Source organism: Eubalaena glacialis, chromosome 15 (assembly GCF_028564815.1).
Source record: "Eubalaena glacialis isolate mEubGla1 chromosome 15, mEubGla1.1.hap2.+ XY, whole genome shotgun sequence".
Classification (NCBI taxonomy): Eukaryota; Metazoa; Chordata; class Mammalia; order Artiodactyla; family Balaenidae; genus Eubalaena; species Eubalaena glacialis.
Window position 1 is genome coordinate 87544085 of NC_083730.1, and position 25009 is coordinate 87569093.

The window sequence follows — 25009 nt, forward strand, 5'->3', positions numbered from 1 at the left end:
CAATGGAGGTACTGATAGATGCTTGACATCTCATGAAAATGATTTTTTTTTTTTCCGGTGAGCCCAACTTGGACGAGTCGCACTGGAACGCTTGTCTGGGTGTGTTGGGAACAGCGCCCCCTGGAGGGTGAATACCTGTGTTCCTTTCCTCAGCTCAGTGCAGGCGTCTGGAGGGGGGGCTGGACAAGCTGAAGGAGGCCACCGTCCAGCTGGACGAGCTGAACCAGAAGCTGGCCGAGCAGAAGATCGCGCTGGCGGAGAAGTCGGCTGCCTGCGAGGCCCTGCTGGAGGAGATCGCCACCAACACGGCCACAGGTGAGTGCGGGTCCGACGCTGGGGGTCGGGACACCCCACGCCCCACCCCGCCAAAAAAAACCCAAAACAGGACAGGGCTCCACTGGGGGACATCTCTGGGAAGCCACTTGTAGGAACTGGCATCTTTTTTTTTTAACATCTTTATTGGAGTATAATTGCTTTACAATGGTGTGTTGGTTTCTGCTGTATAACAAAGTGAGTCAGCTATATGCATACATATATCCCCATATCCCCTCCCTCTTGCGTCTCCCTCCCACCCTCCCTATCCCACCCCTCTAGGGGGTCACAAAGCACCGAGCTGATCTTCCTGTGCTATGCGGCTGCTTCCCACTAGCTGTCTGTTTTACATTTGGTAGTGTATATATGTCCATGCCGCTCTCTCACCCTGTCACATCTCACCCCTCCCCCTCCCCATATCCTCAAGTCCATTCTCTAGTAGGTCTGTGTCTTTATTCCCGTCTTGGAACTGGCATCTTCTGACCCTCCCATTGCCATTTTTTTCTGAGTTGGCGTCAAGCCCCCTATAATAGGCACTAAGACGTTACCATAGGCAGGACCCACAGCTGGTAGCTTGACGATTTGCCAGGATGCGGAAGAGTCATCTCTTTACCCTCAATGAGCTAGTGAACTGGGTCGGTTTAAATGACCTCGGCCTGAGCATCATTCACTTGGGACTTTCTTGGTTCTAATGTGAACCTGTTTCCGGGTTCTTTCTTGGGCCCCTCACCTGATCTTCCTGGCCTGGCGGCTGCTCTTGGTCTGGTTCCCTCCTGCTCTAAGGAATTGGCTTTCTTTTTATTTATTTATTTATTTATTTATTTATTTGGCTGCGCCGGGTCTTAGTTGCAGCACACCGGATCTTTGTTGCGGCACGCGGGATTTTTTTTTAGTTGCGGCATGCATGTGGGATCTAGTTCCCTGACCAGGGATCGAACCCGGGCCCCCGGCATTGGGAGTGCGGAGTCTTAACCACTGGACCGCCGGGGAAGTCCTGGAGCTGTCTTCCTTTACACAACTCTCACACAGGACAGCTCCGAAGCTGCAGCTCTGCCACGACCCCTAACCCTTCTCCCTGGGTCTTGGGGCTCCCGTTCCTGTCGCCTCTCAGAATCCTGTGTTCTGATGCGTCCTCCCCAGCTCGTCCTCGGATTTCTGCAGAAGCCAGTCAACCTCCCTGCCTCTGGGTATTCTCTTCCCAGCCCATGTTTGTGTCCCTTCTGCGTACGACCTTGGTTCAGTTCAATTCCAGCTGTATCGTGTCAGGCCCTATCCACAGGACCCATTTTTCATTACTCTGGTCACAGCACCCCAACTTGGCTTTGGCACCCTGTCTGCTCCTGACCCGCAGTCTGGGCTGTCGGGTTGGGCTTGTTCCGGCCCTGGCTGGATCAATTAGACCTTCTCCTGGAGTTCACATTTTGAATCGGCCAACCTGAACGCTTGCTTGTTGACTTGAGAGGATGAGTCCCGAGAGAACGCCCCATCGGGGAGAGACTGCTGAATTCAGCATAGGTTTATTGAATACCTACTGTGTTCGTTTCCTAGGGCTGCCATAACAAAGCACCACAAACTGGGTGGCTTAAAACAACAGGCGTTTATTCTCTCACGGTTCTGGAGGATAGAAGTCTGAAATGAAGGTCTTGGCAGGGCCCTGCTCCTTCCAAAGGCTCTAGGGGAGGATCCCTCCTGGCCTCTCCCAGCTTCTGGTGGTGGCCCACAATCCTGGGCGTTCCTTGGCTTGTAGACGCATCCCTCCCATCTCTGCCCCTCCATTGTCACGTGACCTTTCCCCCTCTATGTCTTCACATGGCCTTCTTATAAGGACACAGTCATTGGATTTAGGACCTACCCTAACCCAGTATGACCTCGTGTTAACTAATTACATCTACAGAGACTCTCTTTCCAAATAAGGTGACTTTCTGAGGTTCTGGGTGGCCATGAATTTTGAGGGGGACACTATTCAAGCCAGTACACCTACTACGAGCCAAGCTTTGTTCGAAACGCTGGGGTCACAGCCCTCGGGGAGATGCTTATGTTCTAGTGAGTGGGGCCGATCAACAAGCCAATGATCAGATGAAATTTCAGATTGTGATTAGTGTCATGAAGCAAATAAACAGAGTGATGAGACTGAGAGTGACTTCAGGGGAGGATGGCTTTTGAGCTGGGCTGAATGAATGTAGGAAAAGCTGATGAAGAGCCAGAGAGATGTCAGTGAGCCAGAAAAACAGGGAGGGCAGCTCTGGTGTCCTCAGCTAACACTGGCCAAGCAGGGCTGGAGGCTGTCTTGTGGGATGGAGTGGGGCGGGGGGAGGGGGACACAGGTGAGCCAGTCGAGGAGGGTCAGAGTCGCAGCAGCTGTCCCTGTGTTGGGGACCCCAGGTGCCGTGAGGACATCTGTCCCAGTGGGAACGCCCAAGGCTGCCATATTGGCCGAAGCTCATTCAGCCCCCTCCGCCCAGCGCCCACCTTTGAGGGCTGCGCTGCTTTGGCTCAGGAGCGGTGGTCCATCCTCCCCATGCCCCAGGGGCTTCACTGACCTCCCCCTCCCCCCCCATAGCGGAGGAAAAGAAGAAGCTGGCGGAGGAAAAAGCCATGGAGATAGAGGAGCAAAACAAGATCATCGCGGCGGAGAAGACTGAGGCCGAGACGGCCCTGGCCGAGGTCATGCCCATCCTGGAGGCCGCCAAGCTGGAGCTGCAGAAACTGGACAAGTCAGATGTGACCGAGATCAGGTAACGGCTGGCACTCTCCCAGCGTGCTTGGCCACCAACGTCACTCCTGACAGTAATTATGAGATAATCATGGTTGTTCGGCATTTCTGCGCCGGCCGCTGTGCCAGGCGCTTTCCGTGGTGGGGATTGTTATCGTCTTCATTTGCAGATGAGGGACGTGGAGCCCAGGGAGGTGAGCTGACTTGCCTCAGGCCTCCCAGCCAGTTGGTGCCATGGCCCACTGGCCTTGAACCCAGGCTGACTCACAGAAGGAGACTGGGTTCCAGAAGGGGCTGGTGGGAGAGCTGGAGCCTTGTAAGTCAGTCCTTTTTACGGGAAGGACAGAGGAGTGTCTGCCCTAAAAGAGGCAGGGCCCTGGCTGCAGGCAAGGTGTGCCGCAGGCTGAGAGCGGATGGGAGATGCCCTCATCCATTTCTAGCCAAATGATGGCCTTTTACAGGTGGGGAGAGTAGTGCTTTTTGTTTGTTTGTTTGTTTTTGGTTTTTTGCCCTACCGCGCGGCTTGTGGGATCTTAGTTCCCTGACCAGGGGTTAAACCTGGGGCCCGGCAGTGAAAGCGCTGAGCCCTAACCACTGGACCGCCAGGGAAGTCCTGGGAGAGTGGGTCTTTACTGTGGCCCCAGACATTCTGCAAATCAGTCTGTAAAATGACTCCATCCCCCGCAGCCAGAGGGCCCATTTGCTGTCCAGAAGAGGGGTCTGGTGTGGAGCTTTCTCCCCTCCCCCCACGGGGCGTGGTCCCCCCAGGGCACCGTTCGTGGATCTCGCTGGTAAGTTTAGCGAGTGAAGCCAGGAAGAAATGGTGTCCCGTCTGTCCCCTCCACCACCCCACCCCCCGCCCCGTCATCGTGCTGCCAGGCCCCCCACGCGTGTCCCTGCATTAGGAGCCTCGGCTCTCTCCTCACTCCCCATCTTGGCCTCATTTTCAGAAGGGGTTCCATCCTTCTGGTCCCACAGTCAGGTCTCCTGTGAGAGAGACTGCTGTCTCCAGGCTGGAAGCTGACCCTGCGTTTTGTGTTCCTGGCGGGATGGTGCTGCTTCTCTGAGCTCATCTCTTTTGCTAAGGGCCGAGCAACATCCCTTGTCCAAGGTTGTGCTCTGGCTGTTGGCTCATTTGTGAAACATGTGGATTTGAGGAGAACGTTCAGCCAGTTCCAGGGCAGGGGGCCCGAGTAACTCCTGGGGGGTCATCCAGAGCTGCTGCTGCTGTTAGCAAGAGGTCATGATTTCAGAGCTTTGCAGTGTGATTGCAATGAAGGTATAAGGATGGACGTTTTAAAACTGCAGTAGCACGCGCTGGAAGTTTAGACTGAGTTGTGGGAGAGACTCTCAACGTGCACATCTCCAAGGGAAACATCCAGCCACTGGTTATACAGATTTGGGGCACTACTCCCAGGTCAGCAGCATAAAAACATTCTTAGAGCAGAGAGTTGGGAAGGATTTTTGAGTATTTATTTGGAAGGAGTATTTATTTAATCCAAGAGTGGATTTCCATGGGACCACATGGAGAGTTTGATATGTGTCCCCTGCAGTTAGATGGGGTGCCTGCATCACCCCCGAGAAAATGAAAGTGGCCTATGGCCCAAAAGGAGTAATTTTTAAAAATGTAATTATTGGAACAGGTAATATGTCGATGCATGGCTTTGCTTCTTACTGGCTGTGTGACCTTCAGCAAGTCACCTGACCTCTCTGTGCTGCAGTTTCCTTGTGGATGGAAATGTGGATAAAATGTGGATGATAATAATTGTCCCCATGGCATCGGGGTTGTTGCGAGGATCCAGTGAGCTATTACGTAAAGAGCTCTCAGAACTGGGTTGAGCACAGAGTCAGTGCCATGTAAACATTACCTAGGGTCATGGTTCCAACATCAAAATGATGTGCTATGAAAAGCCCCCTCTCACCTGTCCGCCATCAGCTTAGTTCCCCTCACCACACGACAGGTAACTGTTGCCATTCATTTCTGACATATCCATTCAGAGAGCTTTTGTGCATGTTCAAGGCAACCAGATATACAAGTGTCTCTTCAGTTCCCGACGTTGGACTCTAAGGGTTGTAGAACAAGGGATACTTCCGTAGCCTTTTTTCTTTCCTTTAAAAATATAATTGGTAATATACTATACATATTTTTCTGCATCTTGGTTTTTTTTGCTTGAGACCTTGGAGATCTTTTGCATGTTGTTATATGAGAACTTCCTCAATATTTAAAAATAGCTCATAATAGTCCATTGGATGGCTGTGCCATCATTTATTTAATCAGCCTCAATTTATGAATTTTTAGCTTATTTCCAGTCTTTTGCCTTTACAAACAGTGTGGCAAAGAATAACCCTGCCTTACTTCACTATGCACAAGTCCACTTGAAGGATACATTTTCAGAAGTGGAATTGCTGGGTTCCAAGGTGTGTGTGTTTATAATGTCTATAGCTGTTGTTTAATGCCCACCGGTAGGTATGGAACGGATTTACACTCCCACTGGCAATACATGCGAGTACCTGCTTTTTCATGGCCTTACCAACAGAGGGCGCTACTAAACACTTGGATTTTTGCTTGTTTTATAGATGGAAAATGGTATCTGTGTAGTTGTAATATGCATTTCCCTTTTGATGAGTGAGGTTGGCCTTTTCTTCATATGTGAAAAATGTGTGTAAGAGTCCCGTGTATTTCATTTTCTGTGAACTGTTTATGTGCTTTGCCCATTTATCTTTTGGATTGTTGTTACTGTTGCTTTTTTTTTTTTTAATCCATTTCCATGGGCTTTTTATTTAATGGGGAGACTAGCTTTTTATCCATGATGTGAGTTGCAAATAGTTTTCCCAGTTTGTCATCAGCCATTTGACTTTATTCAGGAGGTTTTTGTGTGTGTTTGTGTTTGCCTTGTATAAATTTTTAGTTTTATGTGGCAGATTTCAGCAATATTTTATTTTGTGGCTTTCGCTATTACCTCATACTTAAAAGGCCTTGCAACTGGAAGATTGTAAAATAATTTCCCCATGGTTTCATCCTGTACTTTTATAGTTTAATACTTTTATAGTGTTTACATTTAAATCTTTGATCTCTTTGGGATTTTTCTTTGGGTTTAATGAGTTTGGATCCAGATGACTACAGTCTGACTTTGTTTAGGCCATTTGGATGTTAAGAGTGATGAGCCAGCATTTAGGTCTTGACAATTTTATAATCCTTTAATTCTTTAAATAACACTTCCTTTCTGTAATGCTCAATCCCCTTTGCAGAAATCATTAAGTGTTAAGGCAGGAAGATTAGGAGTAATGAAGATTAGCGGTGGATGTTTCTCTGGAGTATAAAAGGCTCCCTTTGTTACTGGCCTGCAATTTTACTTTTCTTCCTTTCCTTCATTCAGTATCATTGGGTGCCTACCGCCCGCCCACCCTATGCTGGCACTGGGGCTGAGAGGCAATGGGCCAGGCAGGGGGTCTTCACCGCATGGAGCCAACGGTCTGGGGGAGGCACGGGTGTGCACATGGGAATCTCACGTGTACAGTAAAATTACCCAGGAGGAGGTCAGGAAGGGAGGGTCTTTGTTGCTATGACTGTGGATAATGGGGGACCTGAACTAGTCTGGGGGGGTGGGTAGTCAGGGAAGATGACCCCCAGGAAGTGACATTTAAACTGAGACGTGGGATGGAGGCTGGAGCGGGGCTGGAAGGAGCTTGACTCGGGGGAAAAGTGGAGACGGTCAGAGTGTCTGGGGTAGAGTGAGGGGGTGGGCAGTGGGGCTTGTGATGGGTATTCTCCTCCAGGGAAGGCAGCATGGTGTCACCTCTGTCTGTCTCTCTCTCCCTGAGTTTCTTTTCTTTTCTTTTTAAAAATTATTTATTTATTTATTTTGGCTGCGCTGGGTCTTAGTTGCGGCATGTGGGCTCTGAGCTGTGGCATGCGGACTCTTAGTTGTGACACGCAGGATCTAGTTCCCAGACCAAGGATCGGACCTGGGCCCCCTGCAGTGGGAGCGTGGAGTCTTACCCACTGGACCACCAGGGAAGTCCCCCCCTGAGTTTCTTTTGTGATAGAAGAAAGGAATCAAATGAAACAGAAACGCTTTCATTTCTCAGACTTGTAACCTTACTTTTTCGAACCCCTCGGTTATCTGGCACCACGACACTGTGTTCTGGATAAACGAGGTTCCTGGGCATGGTTTGTAAACTGGTAACAGAGAACTTCACTCAAAGGCTTTGGGAGCTGAAGGGTTCCGGTTCCGCTTCCCCATTTGATAGATGGGAAAGCTGAGAACCCCGGACCGTTCCTAACTTTCCGGAGGGCTCAGGACGCCACCCCGAGGCTTCTTCTGACTTGTGTCTGAAAACATCTCACTGATGATGATGATAATAATAATAATAATCATCATCATCATCATCATCATCATCATCCCTCCTCCTCGGATTATTTAGAGAGCAGTGGCCAGGGCCTGACCTTCATCAGCCCTGAAGGGAACCTTTTAAAAACAGTTGACAGCATTGCCTGCTTTCGTAAGCGCCTAACGCTGCATAATTGAACCTTTCCCTGGTGACTCAGGACCATTACTTTAATCGTCCGGCTTTGTGCTGGAGTCATTGCCCTGGCTTGTCCCTAAGCTGTGTGGCTCCTCAGGCAGTGGGTGGGGGTCCCGGGGCCAGGTGGGGTCTGGGGGTTGCTGGGTTCAGAGCCTCCACACTGCTGTGTGGGTCAGGTTGGTCTCTCTGTGTCTCCCTCTCCCTCCCTCTGGGGCACTCTGGCCTCTCCCCAGGCTGCTCCCTGCCCTCCAGGGGCTCTTCCTTTCCCTTCCTTTCCTTTGCTTTTTCTTCATTGTTTTCCTTGTTCTTCTGTCTCCACGGCTTTTATGGCTTTTATAGACTTTGCCCGGCACTGGTAGCCAGCCAAGCGGGCCCACTGGGTACAGTCAGTGTGCGACTCGTTCCTTCTTGGGTCTTTACGCCGATGCAGCCTTTCCGTCTCCTGATCCTTTTGGGTTTCCAGTTCTCCGGAGGGTCGAGGGTGCTGGACATCCGAGTGTTGGAGCAGCAGAGTGATGGTCTAGCTTCATCAAAGACAGAGACAACAACTTCCATAGCCTGAAGGATGCCAGGGTGCGGGATGGGCTATGTGGACACAGGCAGGCCATCCAAACACTTGAGCGCTGTTTCTTTACCTCGTAAGTGGAAAATAGGATGATGATGATAATGACAATAATGACAGCGCCTACCACTTAGTGTCTGAGCAATCACCCCAGGGTGTCATTAAAAACACAGATTCTCAGGCTCCACCCTGAGCTGCTGATTCAGGGGTGGCCTGGGTTTGCATTGAATGACACCCTGCTGTGTTCCTGGTGCCCAGTCCGATTCCAGGAGCCTGATCTGGCACATGATGGATGAGACCCAGTCCCTGCCCTTGGAGAAGCCCACCCCCAGGAGCGCAAGTTGGTGTTGGGATGTGGCTTCCGTTGTTTCCACGCAGTATCGCATCCGAGAAACGACTCACCATCTTTTTGGAACTCTCCTTCAGGCCAGATCCTGCGTCTGATCCACGTGTGCATCCGTTTCTCCCCAGGTCATTTGCTAAGCCCCCGAAGCAGGTGCAGACGGTCTGTGAATGCATCCTCATGATGAAGGGGTACAAAGATCTCAACTGGAAAACCGCCAAAGGCATGATGTCCGACCCCAACTTCCTGAGGTCTCTGATGGAGATTGACTTTGATTCAATTACCCAGAGCCAAGTTAAAAATATCAGAGGTGAGTGTAGACAGATGTAGGATCGTCAGCCTGGCGGCTCAGTCTCTGGGGCCGGGAGGGAGAGCGAGGAGGGGGCTTGTCGCAGGCAGACCCGCCCATCGTGGTCAAATGGTGTCGCCGTGGCGTTGCCGATGGAAGAGGGGGAATGATCGTCCCCAGAGGAAGACAGCAGCAGGGAGGGTGGTTGCTGGATGGGCAGTGGCAGTGGATGCCCGATGAATGTGTGATTCAGCAACAGGTCTGGTTTTCCCTAGTAGGATACATGACTGTCTTATGGAGCCCACCCTGCCTCGTCTTCTGTGCATCTTGTCCGATGGGCGTAGTGGTGCCAAGAATTGGTCTTACGGGCAGAGGACTTGAATAGACATTTCTCCAAAAAAGATACACAAATTGCCAATAAGCATATGAAAATATGCGTAACATTAGTCACTAGGAAAACGCAGATCAGACCACAATGAGGTACCATTCAGACCCACTAGGATGGTATCATTTAAACAAAACCACACAAAACTACAAGTGGAGGAGGGGAGGATATGGAGAACTTGCAACCCTCGTACAGTGTTTGTAGAAATGTAAAATGGTGTGGAAAACAGTTTGGCAGCTCCTTAGACAGTTAATCATAGAATTACCATGTGTCCCAACCACTCCACGCCTATGTATAGACCCCAAAGGATAGAAAACAGGTATTCAAACAAAAGCTTATACACAGATGTTCCTGACAGCACTATTTACAATAGCCAAAAGATGGAGACAACCCAAATATCTATCAATGGATGAATGGATGAACAAGAACAAACATATCCACACAATGGAATATTATTCAGTCATAAAAAGGAACAAAGTGCTGCTGTGTGCTACAGCATAGATGAACCTCAAAAGCATGATGCTAAGTGAAAGAAGCCAGGCATAAAAGGTCATGTATTGTAATTCCATTTATATGAAATATCCATAGGTAAATAGGTAAATCCACAGGGATGAAGAGCATATTAGTGTTTGCCAGGGTTTGGGGAGGGGAAATGGGTTGTTACTGCTTAATAGCTATGAAGTTTCCTTTTGAGATGATGAGAATGTCTCGGAACTAGATAGAGGTGAGGCCTGCAAAATCTTGTGAATCTGCTAAATGCCGCTTTAACATGTTTATTGTTTAACATGTTTATTTAACATGTTTAATTGTACACTTTAACATGTTCATTTAATGTTATATGAATTTTACCTCAATTTTTAAAAATGGGTATTTGGGGAAAAATAAAAGAATTGGTCTAACCTTGACTTCCCTTGTGCCTTTTGCCAGTATGAAGTCTTCTGTAGGTCCTGGAGGGTGGGTGAGGAGGGGTAGTGGCACCACCCACCCCATCCCCCCATTTCAGTTACAGATGCCTGCATTCCCCCTGAGCCTGATTCCTGACCTGCCCCAGAGCTTAGCCAGTGAGAATGATGTTAGTCTTTTTCAAAGGCTATAAAAGTTCATTGTGTCACTGTTTATCACGGTGTTTTGTTCAGAACTTGACCATCAATGCATTTTTTCAGCCACTTAAAAAAAAAAAAAACAAAGCTAATCGAAACACAAAGGATAACAACAACTACAAAAACCCAAGGGACTCTCTTTACCGGATCGTTGGATGGGCTTCCATTTATGTGAAGTTACTCCCAGGGTGAGGGTGCAGGTGGAGGTGATGGTGCCCTGTAATGACCTATGAACCCCAGTTAGCTGCCAGCTCTGAGCCACCTTGGTGCCCAGTTGGGGGGTCCCCACTGATGCCCTGGGTCCCCGGGGGCTGCTGGGTGTCACATGGAAGTTCCTGTGTCATAGGATGTCCTGGGCGGCAGTAACATGTGCCCCTCACTCACATCTTAAACATCCACTTACACAAAATTCATTCGGGGTTGGACCCACCTGCTGTCCATGGGAAAGCTGTCCGGATCCCGCTCACAGGCTTACCGAGGAGAAGGAACTAGTTACACTTACTTTGTTAGTAGGCAGTTTATTTCCCATTTTATTTTCCCAAGACGAAGCTCACCGCTCATCGAAATCATTGCGTCTTTGACCTTTAGGCCTCTTGAAGACCCTCAATACCACGACTGAGGAAATGGAAGCCGTGAGCAAGGCAGGCTTGGGGATGCTGAAATTTGTGGAAGCTGTGATGGGCTACTGTGACGTTTTTAGAGAAATCAAGCCCAAGAGAGACAAGGTATTGCCCATCTGTAAGACCTGCACACTTCTGCCAAGAGATCGTTTTGGAGTCAGAATGAATGTGTCCACAGCTTTACTGGGGAAATTCTGGCAAGGTTCTGATTTTAAACTGCATAAACATTTTTTCCCCCAGTAAATAATAACCCTGAATTATAGCTCTCATTTAGATGTAATGTGAACTGACAGAACCAAAGTCTGAAAGATTTTTGAAGAAAAGAGGGTAAAATCATTCTCGAGGGCTAAAGCAGAGTTTCTCACCCTGGGTGCTACTGACATTTTAGATTGGATCCCTCTTTTTTGGGGAGGCTGTCCTGGACACTGTAGGATGCTGAGCAGCATCGCTGGCCTCTACCCACTGGATGCCGTTGTCCCTTCCCCCAAGTTTTGACAACCAGAAATGTTTCCCAACATTGTCATGTGTCCCTTGAGGGGCAAAATCGGTCCCTGTTGAGAACCACTGGGTTAAAGGAACATGCAGAAGACACAATACAAAGAGAATTGTATGAGGTTGATTCTATCATTTTGAGCCGTATTTTGACATTGCTTTATAAGTCAGGATTTTATCACTCAGAAAACTTAGAACCCATAGGAGGACCAATACAGTCTTCAGGGCATTCTTTTGAGTTTTTGGCTTAGAATCACAGGGTCCTCTTACTGGGACCTTAGTACACACGAAAATTAAGCCGTCTGCTAACTCGGATGCAGGATGTCTTTTTTCTAATGGGATGTAGGGCTTTTGCATCAAACCATTGAAGAGGTCACTAAGAAAAGAAGCCGTGTGCCTCGCTATGACATAGGGTGGCCCCAGAGGGTAGGGACAGCGTTAGAAATGCAGGTGGAGGACTTCCCTGGTGGCCCAGTGGTTAGGACTCAGCGCTTTCACTGCCGTGGGTCCGGGTTTGATCCCTGGTCGGGGAGCTAAGATCCCACGAGCCTCGCGGCATGGCCAAAAAAAATTGCAGGTGGACATAAGCCCAGGTGTGAGACTGACTGTCTTATCCCCACCTCACGGCCGTCCTTTTCCCCATCGTTCTGCGAACTGTCTTCACGTAGGTGGCCAGGCTGGAGCGGAATTTTTACTTGACCAAACGTGAGCTGGAGAGGATCCAGAATGAGCTGGCAGCGATCCAGAGAGAACTGGAAGCTCTGGGGTCCAAGTACGAGGCGGCCATACTGGAGAAGCAGCAGCTGCAGGAAGAAGCCGAGATCATGGAGAGACGGCTGATCGCGGCCGACAAGCTCATCTCGGGGCTGGGGTCTGAGAATGTCAGGTCAGCCTGGGTGACGAGCCTTCCCGCTAAGCAGCTCTAAGTCAGACTTTGTGGTTTGTGAGTGAACATCCGCAGCACAATTTCTTGCCACGTGGAGTCTTTATTCCACGCCGCATTTTGAGCTGAAAACCGTGTGAAAAAGTTCTGATTTTACTATTATCATGTTTAAAGGTGGCTAATGGCCATTTTATAGATTCTTTTAAAAATAGGTATCGAGTGTTATTTACTGAGTAACTGTTAAGGGGAGGCCTGGCAGCGGTGGAGACAGGGGGAAACCAGTGACCTAGGGCCTGGGAATGTTTGCTTCTTGATGACCTTTAACCCCAAGTCCCTTCTGGATGGGTCTGGAGGAGGAGCCCACTTCTGTCTCTGGACCCTTGTGGCTGGTTCAGTCCTGAGCTTCAATTTTCAATAGGTGGAGCTGTTTGATGCTTATGGGCAAGAGGCCCATTGGGCCGTAGCTGGTCCACTGGATGTGACAATAGTTTCTTACCTGGCGCCTGTAAAAATGGTATGGAAAACACTGGAAAATATTGTTTGCTTATGGGAAACAAACCATTTTCAATATGTCTATTTTTTTGTTTGTTTGTTTTTGTTTTGGCCGCGCCGTGTGGCATGTGGGATCTTAGTTCCCCAACCAGGGCTCGAACTCTTGCCCCCTGTACTGGGAGCACGGAGTCTTAACCACTGGACCGCCAGGGAAGTCCCTCAACATGTCTAAAACCTAGAAGACTTTGACCATTTACCAGAAGAGGCCAAATGAAACACCTGATTTCTTTTGTCTTAGACAGAATTTTGTCACCAAGCAGGACTAGGGCTCATGCTCCGCTGGGCGTGTTTTTAAGCTATTGATCAGGCGTTTGGAAACAATGTGATTACTACCTAATACGTATCTTTGAGACAAAATGCATCCCCCAAACATTTATCGTGGCCCCTGTTAGGTGCTGGGTTCTGCCCAGCTCTGGACTTGAACAAAGCCTTTGAAAACGTTGGGTTCACTAGGCAGGGAAACGGCAAAGTGAGCTGGCGATCTCTGTCCTCTACAAGAAAAGAACATCTCAGAAAATGTTTCCTTCTGGCTAGCCCCCTCCCGGCCGTGTGTCAGTCTGGCTCTTCTAGAAAGTTCCTTCGGGTTGTGCCGGAATGTGACTGCTCACGGCAGCCCCCGCCTCCCACGCCAGGTGGCTGAACGATTTGGACGAGCTGGTGCACCGGCGCGTGAAGTTGCTGGGTGACTGCCTGCTGTGCGCAGCCTTCCTGAGCTACGAGGGCGCCTTCACGTGGGAGTTCCGCGACGAGATGGTCAACCAGGTCTGGCAGAGCGACATCCTGGAGCGGGGGATCCCCCTGAGCCAGCCCTTCCGACTCGAGAACTTGCTCACGGACGACATTGAGATCAGCAGGTGAGGGTGACCCTGGGCTGGGAGGACGGGGCACAGAGCCCGGGGGGCATGCGGCTGACCCACCTGCACAGAGACGGCAGGGAGCACTGCCCACCCAGCTCCCCTGCCTCGGAAGCTCCCCGTTGGCTCACAGCTCAGCCAGAAAAATCCCCATTTCCCCTGTCGCTGCCCCTTCCAGGTGGGGCTCCCAGGGGCTGCCCCCCGACGAGCTCTCGGTTCAGAACGGCATCCTCACCACCCGGGCCAGCCGCTTCCCCCTCTGCATCGACCCGCAGCAGCAGGCCCTCAACTGGATAAAGAGAAAAGAGGAGAAGAACAACCTGCGGGTACGGCTGCCCCCCCCCAACACCCCCCACACCGCTCCACATCCTCGCCCTCCTGCTGTCCTTGGGGCCCAGCCGGTTCTCCCCGGTGCTCCCAGGCCTCCAGCAAGGCCGAGCTGAAATGCCACCACCCTGAGGCCCCAAGCAGAGCCCTCCCCTTCCTGGCCCGCCCACCCTGTTGAGTCTTGGAGGGCGGCTTGAACCACCTCGGATTTGACTCTGCCCTTTGCCTATTCATTGCCCTGTGGGTCACCTGAAGGCAAAGACGGTGCTGTGTTCATCTTTGCGTTCCCCCTACGCAGTGCAGAGCCAAGTGGCCTTAGATGCTCGGTCACTTTCTTTTTGGAGGGCAGGGGAGGGGCTTGATTGAGATATAATTCATCTACCATACAATCCACCCGTTTGAAGAATACAGTTCAGTAGCTTTTAGTATATTACACATCGAGTTGTGTAACAATCACCAGGATCAATTTTTATCACCCTCCTCCAAAAATGCTGTATCCTTTAGCCATCACCACCCCCAAAACTTCCATTTCCCCTCCTGCCCCCTAACCCCCAGCCTCTGACAACCACTAATATATTTTCTGTCTCTATAGATTTGCCTATTCTGGACATTAAGTATGAGTGGGATTGTACAGTCTGTGGCCTTTTGTGACTGGCTTCTTTCACTCAGCATAATGTTTTCAAAATACATTTTCCCTGCTTAGCGAATCCAACGTTTTCAAAGGCTCTGTTCAATTCCAGGGCTCAGCAGAACCCAGCATCTAACATGGCCTCTATAAATGTTTGTGGGACATATTCTGTCTCAAAGATATGTATTAAGTACAATAGCAATCACATTGTTTCCAAATGCTTAATCAACACATATTGTAGCATGTATCAGTACTTCATTCCTTTTTATGGCTAAATAATAGTCTGTTGCATGGATGGACCACAATCTGTTTACCTACATATCAGTTGATGGACATTTGGGTTGTTTCTACTTTTTGGCTGTCATGAACAGTGCTGCTGTGAACATTCATGTGCAAGTATTTTGTGGGCATGTGTTTTTAATTTTCTTGGGTGAAGTTGCTGGGGCCCAGTTACGTTTTACTGAAATAATTAACAATTCATGATTTTCCATTTTTATCTTTTCCTTGTTTTTTCTGGTCCTTGCTTCCAGGTATGTACATGCAGGTAGGGGAAGCGGCCCAAGGTCAGGGGGTGGGGGAACATCCACCCCCCAAATTCACATATAACTGTAGTGGGACGAATATCATCAATGCAGGAATATTCCTTGACGTCCCTCTTCCCTGAGCCTTCCAGAGAGTTCTGCAATTGCCAGACCTCTCCTAGCCCTCAATCCTACTCCTATCCCCATCCTATCTCTTAAAGAGGGAGGGTTCAACATATGGGATGAGAGGCTCAGTACATCAATGTAATAAAAGAGGGTGGAGAGGAAGGGGAGAGGAAGGGAAGAGGAAGGGGAGAGGAAGAGAAGAGGAGGTCCCAGGGGCTGGAATAGAGGAAGAGATTTTACAGATGTTTTGAGAAAAGAGATAAGAAAGCAGTCCTAAGGTTTGGAGGGGAGTGAATTTTTTTTTTTTTTTTTTTTTTTTTTTGTGGACTCTGTGTTTGGATCCTTTTTGAAGTCTTCTGAGAGATGTGATGAGATTCTCTCCTAATCACTTTTGGCTGCTGACCTGTGCTTTTTTTTTTTTTTTTTAACATCTTTATTGAAGTATAATTGCTTTACAATGGTGTGCTAGCTTCTGCTTTACAACAAAGTGAATCAGTTACACATATACATATGTTGCCATATCTCTTCCCTCTTGCATCTCCCTCCCTCCCACCCTCCCTATCCCACCCCTCTAGGTGGTCACAAAGCACCGAGCTGATCTCCCTGTGCTATGCGGCTGCTTCCCACTAGTTATCTATTTTACATTTGGTAGTGTATATATGTCCATGACACTCTCTCACCCTGTCACATCTCACCCCTCCCCCTCCCCATATCCTCAAGTCCATTCTCTAGTAGGTCTGTGTCTTTATTTGACCTGTGCTTTTTGAACGAGAGGCTGCTCAGAGCCCGAACCTCATGGTTTATACGGGTTACATTGCCCTGCTTCTCTCCCTGTTCTGTTTTCCCCTCTGCCTCCCTTCAAGGTGCTGACATGTCCCCTGCCACCTCCAAGGATTTTTTTCCTCTTGAATCTGGCGAGTGAGCTGATTTTTAGCATCTGCCTCCCCTCCCTTCCAGGTGGCTTCCTTTAATGACCCTGACTTCCTCAAGCAGCTGGAGATATCCATAAAGTACGGGACGCCTTTCCTGTTCCATGATGTGGATGAGTACATCGACCCTGTGATTGATAACGTCTTAGAAAAAAACATCAAGGTCTCCCAAGGGCGGCAGTTTATCATACTGGGAGACAAGGAAGTAGACTATGATTCGAATTTCAGACTGTATCTGAACACCAAGCTGGCCAACCCCAGATATAGCCCATCCGTGTTTGGGAAAGCCATGGTGATCAATTATACTGGTAAGGATGTACAGAGCCTCAGTGCCGAATTTTAGGTGGAGACCACAATCTGAGCTCAAGGCTTTCATGGGACATCACTTCATTCGGTGAATCATTCTCAGAGTCACATCTTTCATAGTCAACCAATCAGTTCTTTTTGGTTTGCTTTCTGAGGCTGCACCGTGCGGCGTGCGGGATCTTAGTTCCCCGACCAGGGATCGAACCCATGCCTCCTGCATTGGGAGTTCGGAGTCTTAACCACTGGACCCCCAGGGAAGTCCCAACCAATCAGTTCTTAATGAGGAAGCAACACCAAAAGGTTTGGGGGCCTTTAGAAGGCAATGAGTTATGTGTCTTGAGATGTGCTGAGTCTGGACCACGGGGCTCAGACATTCACCCTCGGAGCGAGGTGAGACCCCTTTCTGCTGCAGCAGGAAGTTATACTGTATTTGTGTATTTAAATACACGGTATGATTTTGGATTTCCCTCTTCCTCTCAGTTGAATTCGGTTAGGAATTGAATGCCACTTCCCATATTTTCTAGGGTGGTCACACGGGTTCCTAGGTAAGTGAATCAGGTTTGGGTACACGTTAGGAAGTTCCCTGGTGGTCCAGTGGTTAGGACTCCGTGCTTTCACTGCCAAGGGCCTGGGTTCGATCCCTGGTTGGGGAACTAAGATCCCATAAGCCGCGTGGCTTAAAAAAAAAAAAAAAAAAGTTTGGGTATAAACCCAGATATCTAACGAGGGTCCCCCAAGATGTGGGCGCCCTGGATTTGATTTCAGTGCATCTTCACACTTGCCGTCCACTACTCCAGGTAACAGCATCTCTGTTTTGTTCTGGCCCATATTTCTCACCTGGGGCTTTAGAATGGCTTTGGTGGGAGAGCGAGTCCTCGTGTTCTGGGATGCTGGGCCCACCCTGCACTTGCCCCAGGCGCTGCTGTGTAGGGGAGACGAGACGGTGACCAGGCTGGCAGGGGGACGCGGTGGTGAGGGCCTCCCCTCGCCCCCCCACAGTCACGCGGAAAGGCCTGGAGGACCAGCTGCTGAGCGTGCTGGTGGCCTGCGAGAGGCGAGAGCTGGAGGAGCAGAGGGGGCATCTCATCCAGGAGACGAGCGAGAACAAGAACCTGCTCAAGGACTTGGAGGACTCCCTCCTCCGGGAGCTGGCCGCCTCCACGGGGAACATGCTGGACAACGCGGACCTGGTGCAGACCCTGGAGGAGACCAAATCCAAAGCCACAGAGGTACGAACTGTGCAGAAAGGTGTATCGATCCTGGCCACGGAGGCCCAGAGGCGTTCCCAGGGACCCCTGTGCACCCAGGCAGCCTCTCTTAATTGAGAGCGATAGAAAATCTGGCCCTACGTGGCTTAAGTCCAAAGGGAACTTATCGGCCTAGAAAACAGAAAAGTCGAGGGATGGCTTCAGGCGGGGCTGGATCCAGGACTCCAAGCATATCATCCAGGGCTCAGTTTCTCTCCATTTCTGGACCTTCTAATGTGTTGGCTTCATTCTCTGCCTCCCTGTGGAGCCAAGCTCCCCTCCTGGTCACAAGCTGGGTCTGGCTTCATGTCCACTGAGGTTCAAGTCCAAAGAGAAGAATGAGAATCTTTTCCTGTCACTGAAGTCACGTGCGCACCCCAAACCACTCCCACGGGCTGGGGATGCCATGTGTGGATTCGCTGGACCTCACTCACCCGATCCCCTCCTGGCCTCGGGGTTGAGCCCCACATGTGAATGAAAGGAGGAAACTGTAGTTCTCTAGATCAAACTCAGGGACTGTTACTAGGAGAAGGGGGCATGGGGGCAGGGGGGGTGGAGCCACAAATATCTACCACATCTGGCGAGAGGCTGGGGGCCCTTCCTGTGAGCGCTGCATGGGTTTCTTTGCTGCTGCCCTCCCCCACCCCCGCCCTCCGCCTTCTTACTTTCTCGCCCGTTTCGTACGTCTTCCTGGTTTCGGCTGTAAGTGGCAACGTGCGCCTCTTCTTCAGGTATCAGAGAAGCTCAAGCTGGCGGAGAAGACAGCCCTGGACATCGACAGGCTGCGGGACGGCTACCGGCCGGCCGCCCGGAGGGGAGCCATCCTGTTCTTCGTGCTGTCGGAGATGGCCCTGGTGAGCTCCATGTACCAGCACTCCCTGATCGCCTTCCTGGAGGTCTTCGGCTTGTCACTCAAGAAGTCGTTGCCTGACTCCATTCTTGTGAAGCGATTAAGGAACATCATGGACACGCTGACCTTCAACATCTATAACTATGGCTGCACAGGTGAGCACCTGTTCACACCGATTTAGGACCGACACTCTGTGCGCGTCTGTCTGTGTGTCCAAATTTCCTCTTCTTATAAGGACACCAGTCGGATTGCATGGGGGCCCTCCCTAACAGCCTCATTTTATTTTTTTATTTTTTTAAATTAATTTTTATTGGAGTATAATTGCTTTACAATGTTGTGTTAGTTTCAGGTGTACAGCAAAGTGATTCAGTTATACGTATACGTACATCCACTCTTTTTTAGATTCATTACAGAGTACTGAGTAGAGATCCCTATGCTATACAGCAGGCTCTTATCAGTTATCTATTTTATATACAGTAGTGTGTATACGTCAATCCCAATCTCCCAATTTATCCCTCCTCCTGCCCTTTCCCCCGTGGTAACCATGAGTTTATTTTCTACATCTGTGACTCTATTTCTGTTTTGTAAATAGGTTCATTTGTACCATTTTTTTTAGATTCCACATATAAGCGATATCATATGATATTTGTCTTTCTCTGTCTGACTTACTTCACTCAGTATGACAATCTCTAGGTCCATCCATGTCGCTGCAAGTGGCATGATTTCGTTCTTTTTTATGGCTGAGTAACCTAATCACCTCTTAGAGGCCCTGTCTCCAGCTCTGAGGGTACTGGGTATTAAGGCTTCAACTTATGGATTTTGAGGGGGACACAGCTCAAAATTGTGTTGGGTAGGAAACAGGTTGAGGGCTATCCTATAGGGCTCACTTAAGTAACCAACCCTTCTAACACGTATAAGATAGAATTCAAATCACACATTTTGACTTACATGTATTTTTTTCTTCTGTTAAAAAAAAAACAAAAACAAGAACTCTAGTGTTTTGCGTCTTCCTATCCATAAAGCGTGTGTTGATGGAATGGGCTTACTCTGCAATAGAGATTGGCCAAATCTGTCCCACCGCCTGCTTTTGTAAATAAAGTTATATTGGCACACAGCCACACCCGTTTCTATACAGATCGTCCATGGCGGCTTTCACAGTACAATGGCAGAGTTGAGTAGTTATGACAGAGACTGTCTAGTCTGCAAAGCCGAGTCGATTTACTCTCTGGCCCTTTATAGAAAGTTTGTTAATGCCTCTTCTCCACTGTAAGAACTTTTGCTTTGAGTCAGGCAAACGACCAGCACTTCGTTCAGAAGGTGGCTCCTAACCTCCGCCACACGGTCCTTCATCTGTTTGGGGGGGACGCCCCCCTCCTCTTCCCACGAGGGCGTGGGAAGTGCCGCCCGGAGACGTGACCATTCCAGGTGCGGACGAGCGAGGGTCACTGCCCGTTGCACTTTTGGGCATGACGTGTCAATCGAGCTCATAGTTTTTGCTCGCAGGTGTTCACGGACACCAAATGCAAAGATGGCTAAATGCAACTAAGTGTGCAGTTGAGGTGCTTCGGTTCATTTCTCTGAAATTTCAGCATGGTGTGCATAAGAAACCCTGTGTTTAAATGCCTTTATTTTATCCAGACCCGTCTGTTGTTTCTCTTCAGGGTTGTTTGAGAGGCACAAGTTACTTTTTTCTTTCAATATGACTATCAAGATAGAACAAGCAGAGGAGAGAGTCCCCCAGGAAGAATTAGATTTCTTCTTAAAAGGTAATGAATTTGCCTCGTTTCGTGCTTCCCAACTCCCTGGACCCACGTTGCACATGTGTATGAGTTTGTTCACCAAAACAAACAACAGCAGAAATTTGCCTTCCTTAAAACTTGGCTTCCAATAGCACTGCTTTAGTAAATATCTCAGTTGACAGTTCCAGCCTCAGAGCTAGTTCGAGTTAACTCAGAGCAGCCAGCCTCTGCCTTAAGGCTGCCCCGAGGCTGGAAGCCACGCAGAGCTTCCTGGCTGGAGTTATGGACGGTGACAGGGGAAGCCTAACCCTCTTCTCTTTCCAGCCCCCTTTTGAGAAGTGGATTTTCCCCCAAAGTGAGGGAAGCCCAGGAATGGAGCTGCTTACTCTTCCCCGTGTGTTGGTGTCGGCTGTTTACTTTTCTTATCCTGTTGTGATTAGGAAACATTTCCCTGGAGAAAAGCAAACGGAAAAAACCCTGTGCTTGGTTGTCCGACCAGGGATGGGAAGATATCATTCTTTTATCAGAGACGTTTCCAGACAACTTTGGGACTCTTCCTGATGATGTGGAGAAACATCTGACTGTCTGGCAGGAGGTGAGCAAGTGTTCTCTTTCTCCTCCTTCCCTTCCCCGCATGTCGCTAATCTCCACACTTAATCTGTAGCCTCACTCCCTATGAGTGCGAAGATCTGCCTCTGAGTGGCTCGTGCAGAGTGTAGCCAATGCCCTCTAACTCCCTGGATGGAATTCTCCTCTATCTAGTTCAGCTAGTTTTGTGGGAGAACTATCCATCTATCTCTCCATCTGTCTATCTATCCATTTGTCCATCCATCCATCCATCCATCTGTCCATCTGTCTATCTATCCGTCCATCCATCCGTCTGTCCGTCTGCCTCTATCTATCTGTCCATCCATCCATTCAAGAAACTTTTTGAGCATCTGTGGATGGACCATGTCCCTTGATGGGCAGTGGGAACTCAACAGTCCATAAGACTCAATCCATCCCTTCCTAAAGTTCAGAGTTTGGGGGGTAGAAAATGACAGATCTGACTAGACGTGGCCTGTAGATTTCACCCCTTTACAGGGGCTCTTGGGACCTTCACATAAAAAGGGGGGCCTATATCATTTCTCAGTTGACGCCAGCATGAATGTTCTTCGCTTTTCCCAGTGGTATGACCTGGATTCACTCGAGCAGTTTCCATTCCCCCTGGGTTATGATGACAACATCACCCCTTTCCAGAAGTTGCTTATTTTGCGCTGTTTCCGTATGGATCGGGTATATCGGGCCGTGACTGACTACGTGACTGTAACAATGGGAGAGAAGTAAGTGAGTTGCTTGTGTTTGCTTGGCCCTTTCTGTGGGGTAGAATATCTAATGTCACGCCTTCCTGGACTCACGGATGGCAGTGGGGGGCCAGCTCCAGAGAGGACTGCCTTTGAGCATGATTTGGTAGCCACTCCAGAGCAGCGCTGTTTAAGAGAAATACAGTGTGAGTGACATATGTAATTTCAAGTCTTCTGGTAGCCACATTCAAACAGAAGCAGGTGAAATTAATTTTAATAACAGTTATCATAAGCATATAAAATATATTAATATATAATAATATACATATATTTACTAATAATAAGTAACTGTATTTAATTATTAAATGATACAAATGAACTTATTTACAAAACAGAAACAGACTCACAGACATAGAAAACCAACTTATGGTTACCAAAGGGGAAAGGTGAGGGGGAGGGATATATTAGGAGTTTGGGAGTAAAATATACACACTACTATATATAAAATAGATAAACAACAAGGACCTACTGTATAGCACAGGGAACTATACTCAGTATTTTGTAATAACCTAGATGGGAAAAGAATCTGAAAAAGAATATATATTTATATTATAACTGAATCACTTTGCTGTACACCTGAAACTAACACAGCATTGTAAATCAACTATACTTCAATTACAAAAAGTAAATTTATAAAAAAGGAAACAGTCAAAATTAATTTTAATAACAATCATCATAAGTTATATATATTAATATATCATATAATATAAATAATATGTATTGATAACTAATTATATTTAACTCAAATATTAAAATATTATCTCAACATGTAATGGATTGAGATATTTTGCATATTTTTTTGATATTAAGGCTTTAAAATCCTGTGTGAATTCACAGGTACAGCACATCTCAGTTTGGACTAGCCACACTTCAAGTGCTCAATAGCCACACGTGCCTGATGGCTCCCATATTGGTAGCTCTGGAGTCGAGGGCGAAGCCGGATGGGTAACTTAGGGTGACAAACTCAAATCTGCCTCCACGGCCAGCAGGTGATGGAGAGGACTGAGCGTGGCTGGACGAGCACTCGGGCACCCTGGAGAGGTCAAGCCCTGGCCAGCAGCCCCTTAACTCCTGCTGACTGATGCCAGGTGGCGGCGGGGACCCAGATCTCTGACTCTTCAAAGGAAACTAGAAATTTGGATTTCTACATGAAATCTCCCAATCGTTATGTGCTGGCAACTAATTTTTAAAAAATCTCGAGATGCAGGCCATTCAGGACACGCCTGTAGAGCCGCCGGTGTGGGACCTCTGGGCTCAGTGCCCAGGGCACGTCCACCTGGAAGGCCGGCTTGTCAGGAGGCATGCAGCTCAGTACAGGTCTCTTGAACCACCCAACCCGGATGTACCGGGCCGTGCAGAGAGGTCCCCATCACCCAGGAGCTTATTACCGTCCAGTGAACGAGATGTGTGTAAAAACTGGATTCCAAAACAAGGCTGAGCAAAGAGCCATACCAGAGGAATAGTCAGAAGGTTCTGGACACTGGGAGGAAGAGCGCTGGTCGGACTGGCCGGCCCCTGCCTGGCGCTGTCCTCCCGGGAGCGTTTTCCAGTCGTGTTTCTTTCCCCAGGTACGTGCAGCCTCCGATGATCAGCTTTGAAGCCATCTTTGAGCAGAGCACACCCAACTGGCCCATTGTGTTTATCCTGAGTCCTGGCTCTGACCCTGCCAGTGACCTTATGAAATTAGCCGAGCACAGTGGTTTTGGAGGGAACCGCCTCAAATTCCTTGCCATGGGTCAAGGTCAAGAAAAGGTAAATTGTTGTTGGAAGGAACAAGCTCTAAATGTGGGTGAGGTCACCGGCCCTGTTAGGAATGAATTAACGAATGTTTGGCTTTAAGCTAAGAGTGCCGCCCCACACACACAAGTGCCATGCATTTCCGGTCTACGGAGCAGTAATCAAACGTCACAGCGATGACAGTGTGAACAGTAGTATAGTTCTAGAGCTAACCTGCTGTGATTGCCCAGCCTGGTACCCTGCTGTGATTGCCCAGCCTGGTACCCTGCTGTGATTGCCCAGCCTGGTACCCTGCTGTGATTGCCCAGCCTGGTACCCTGCTGTGATTGCCCAGCCTGGTACCGTCGGTGTGTTCTGCTGTTTCCAAAGCCCTTTCACATCCAGTCTTTATCTCCCTCAGCCCTTGCAAGAGCCGCGTTTTGGATCAGGGCTGTCACTGCCCCAGTGGCAAGGCCAACTGGTCAGGGGGCAGGTGCCACTGTGTCCGAGGTTGGAGCTCTGGGGGCTGAGGGAGGCCAGTGAGTGCAGCCCAGCGGACCTGGGCGGCCCCGGAGGAAGTCTAAGGGGCTGCTGCTTCAAAGGCTCCCTCTGTAGCTCCTGGGCCGCTGGCTCCTCTGTGGCTTCTGCTGCAGTGGCCAGTAGCTTCCTGGTGCCTGCAGCGGGCCTCTGGGAGAGCACGGGGTGGTGTGGCAGTGGGACGCCGACTCTTGCTTTCTGTCTCTGTCGGAGCAGGTGGCCCTACAGCTGCTGGAGACGGCGGTGGCTCGAGGGCAGTGGCTGATGCTGCAGAACTGCCATCTCCTGGTCAAGTGGCTGAAGGACCTGGAGAAGTCCCTGGAGAGGATCACCAAGCCCCACCCCGACTTCCGCCTGTGGCTCACCACGGACCCCACCGAGGGCTTCCCCATCGGGATCCTGCAGAAGTCCTTGAAGGTCTGGCTGCAGGACAGACAGACGTGCCCACGGCTCGGTTCCTTACCTCACTCCCGTTTTGCTGTGTGCGTGTGTGTGTTTAGGATGGACCCCACAGGGACCCCAGGGACACCCCCCCCCTTCCCAATTCCATTTCTCCCTCTCCCTTCAGAGGGGAGCACTGTCCAGAATAGGGTGACAATTATTGGGTGACAATGACGACTCCCAGGTCTGTCTTTATCACTTCTGCATGTCCTCAAAACAATTTCTGGGTTAGTTTTCATGGACTTCACATTTATCCTTTTTAACTCTAATGATCGGCCCTCCCACAGCCCGCAGAACTGGAGTGCTTGTGTGTGTAAGTTTCAAGGAGTTTACGTGCCCTGTTTAATTTCGTCTCTGGGAACATTTTGGGGAATGGTTTCGTCATCTCTCTCTTCCTCCAGGACAGGGAGAGGGAAAACTTAGCTACTTCTACTTTACATTTGAGGATCCCATGGATCAGAGGAGGTTAAAAGAGCCTTCCTGGGGTCATTTGATGAGTCAGGGCAGAGCTGGAACAACGTCTAGTTTTTAACTCATTCACGTGGGCCCTTGGGTATAGGGAAGATGGCTTTGCAAGGACGGAGGGAAAGCCAAGACGTTTGCAGTCTGCACACTCTTCAGAGCCCTGCTCGTGGGCCTGGGGTTTCCATCACCATCGGTCTTTGCT

General features: G+C 49.3%; 1 protein-coding gene across 1 annotated transcript in view; it reads left to right on the forward strand.

Moving 5' to 3' along the window:
* DNAH10 (dynein axonemal heavy chain 10) overlaps window positions 1-25009 on the forward strand; it is a 157018-nt gene that overhangs the window by 125237 nt on the left and 6772 nt on the right. The window contains exons 56-70 of the mRNA XM_061170347.1: window positions 154-315; window positions 2873-3047; window positions 8586-8767; window positions 10820-10956; window positions 12012-12229; window positions 13411-13632; window positions 13811-13958; window positions 16192-16471; window positions 17469-17698; window positions 18448-18721; window positions 20228-20332; window positions 20746-20900; window positions 21473-21627; window positions 23217-23400; window positions 24118-24318. Coding sequence (XP_061026330.1) covers window positions 154-315; window positions 2873-3047; window positions 8586-8767; window positions 10820-10956; window positions 12012-12229; window positions 13411-13632; window positions 13811-13958; window positions 16192-16471; window positions 17469-17698; window positions 18448-18721; window positions 20228-20332; window positions 20746-20900; window positions 21473-21627; window positions 23217-23400; window positions 24118-24318 — 2828 coding nt within the window. The remainder of the gene's footprint in view (window positions 1-153; window positions 316-2872; window positions 3048-8585; window positions 8768-10819; window positions 10957-12011; window positions 12230-13410; window positions 13633-13810; window positions 13959-16191; window positions 16472-17468; window positions 17699-18447; window positions 18722-20227; window positions 20333-20745; window positions 20901-21472; window positions 21628-23216; window positions 23401-24117; window positions 24319-25009) is intronic.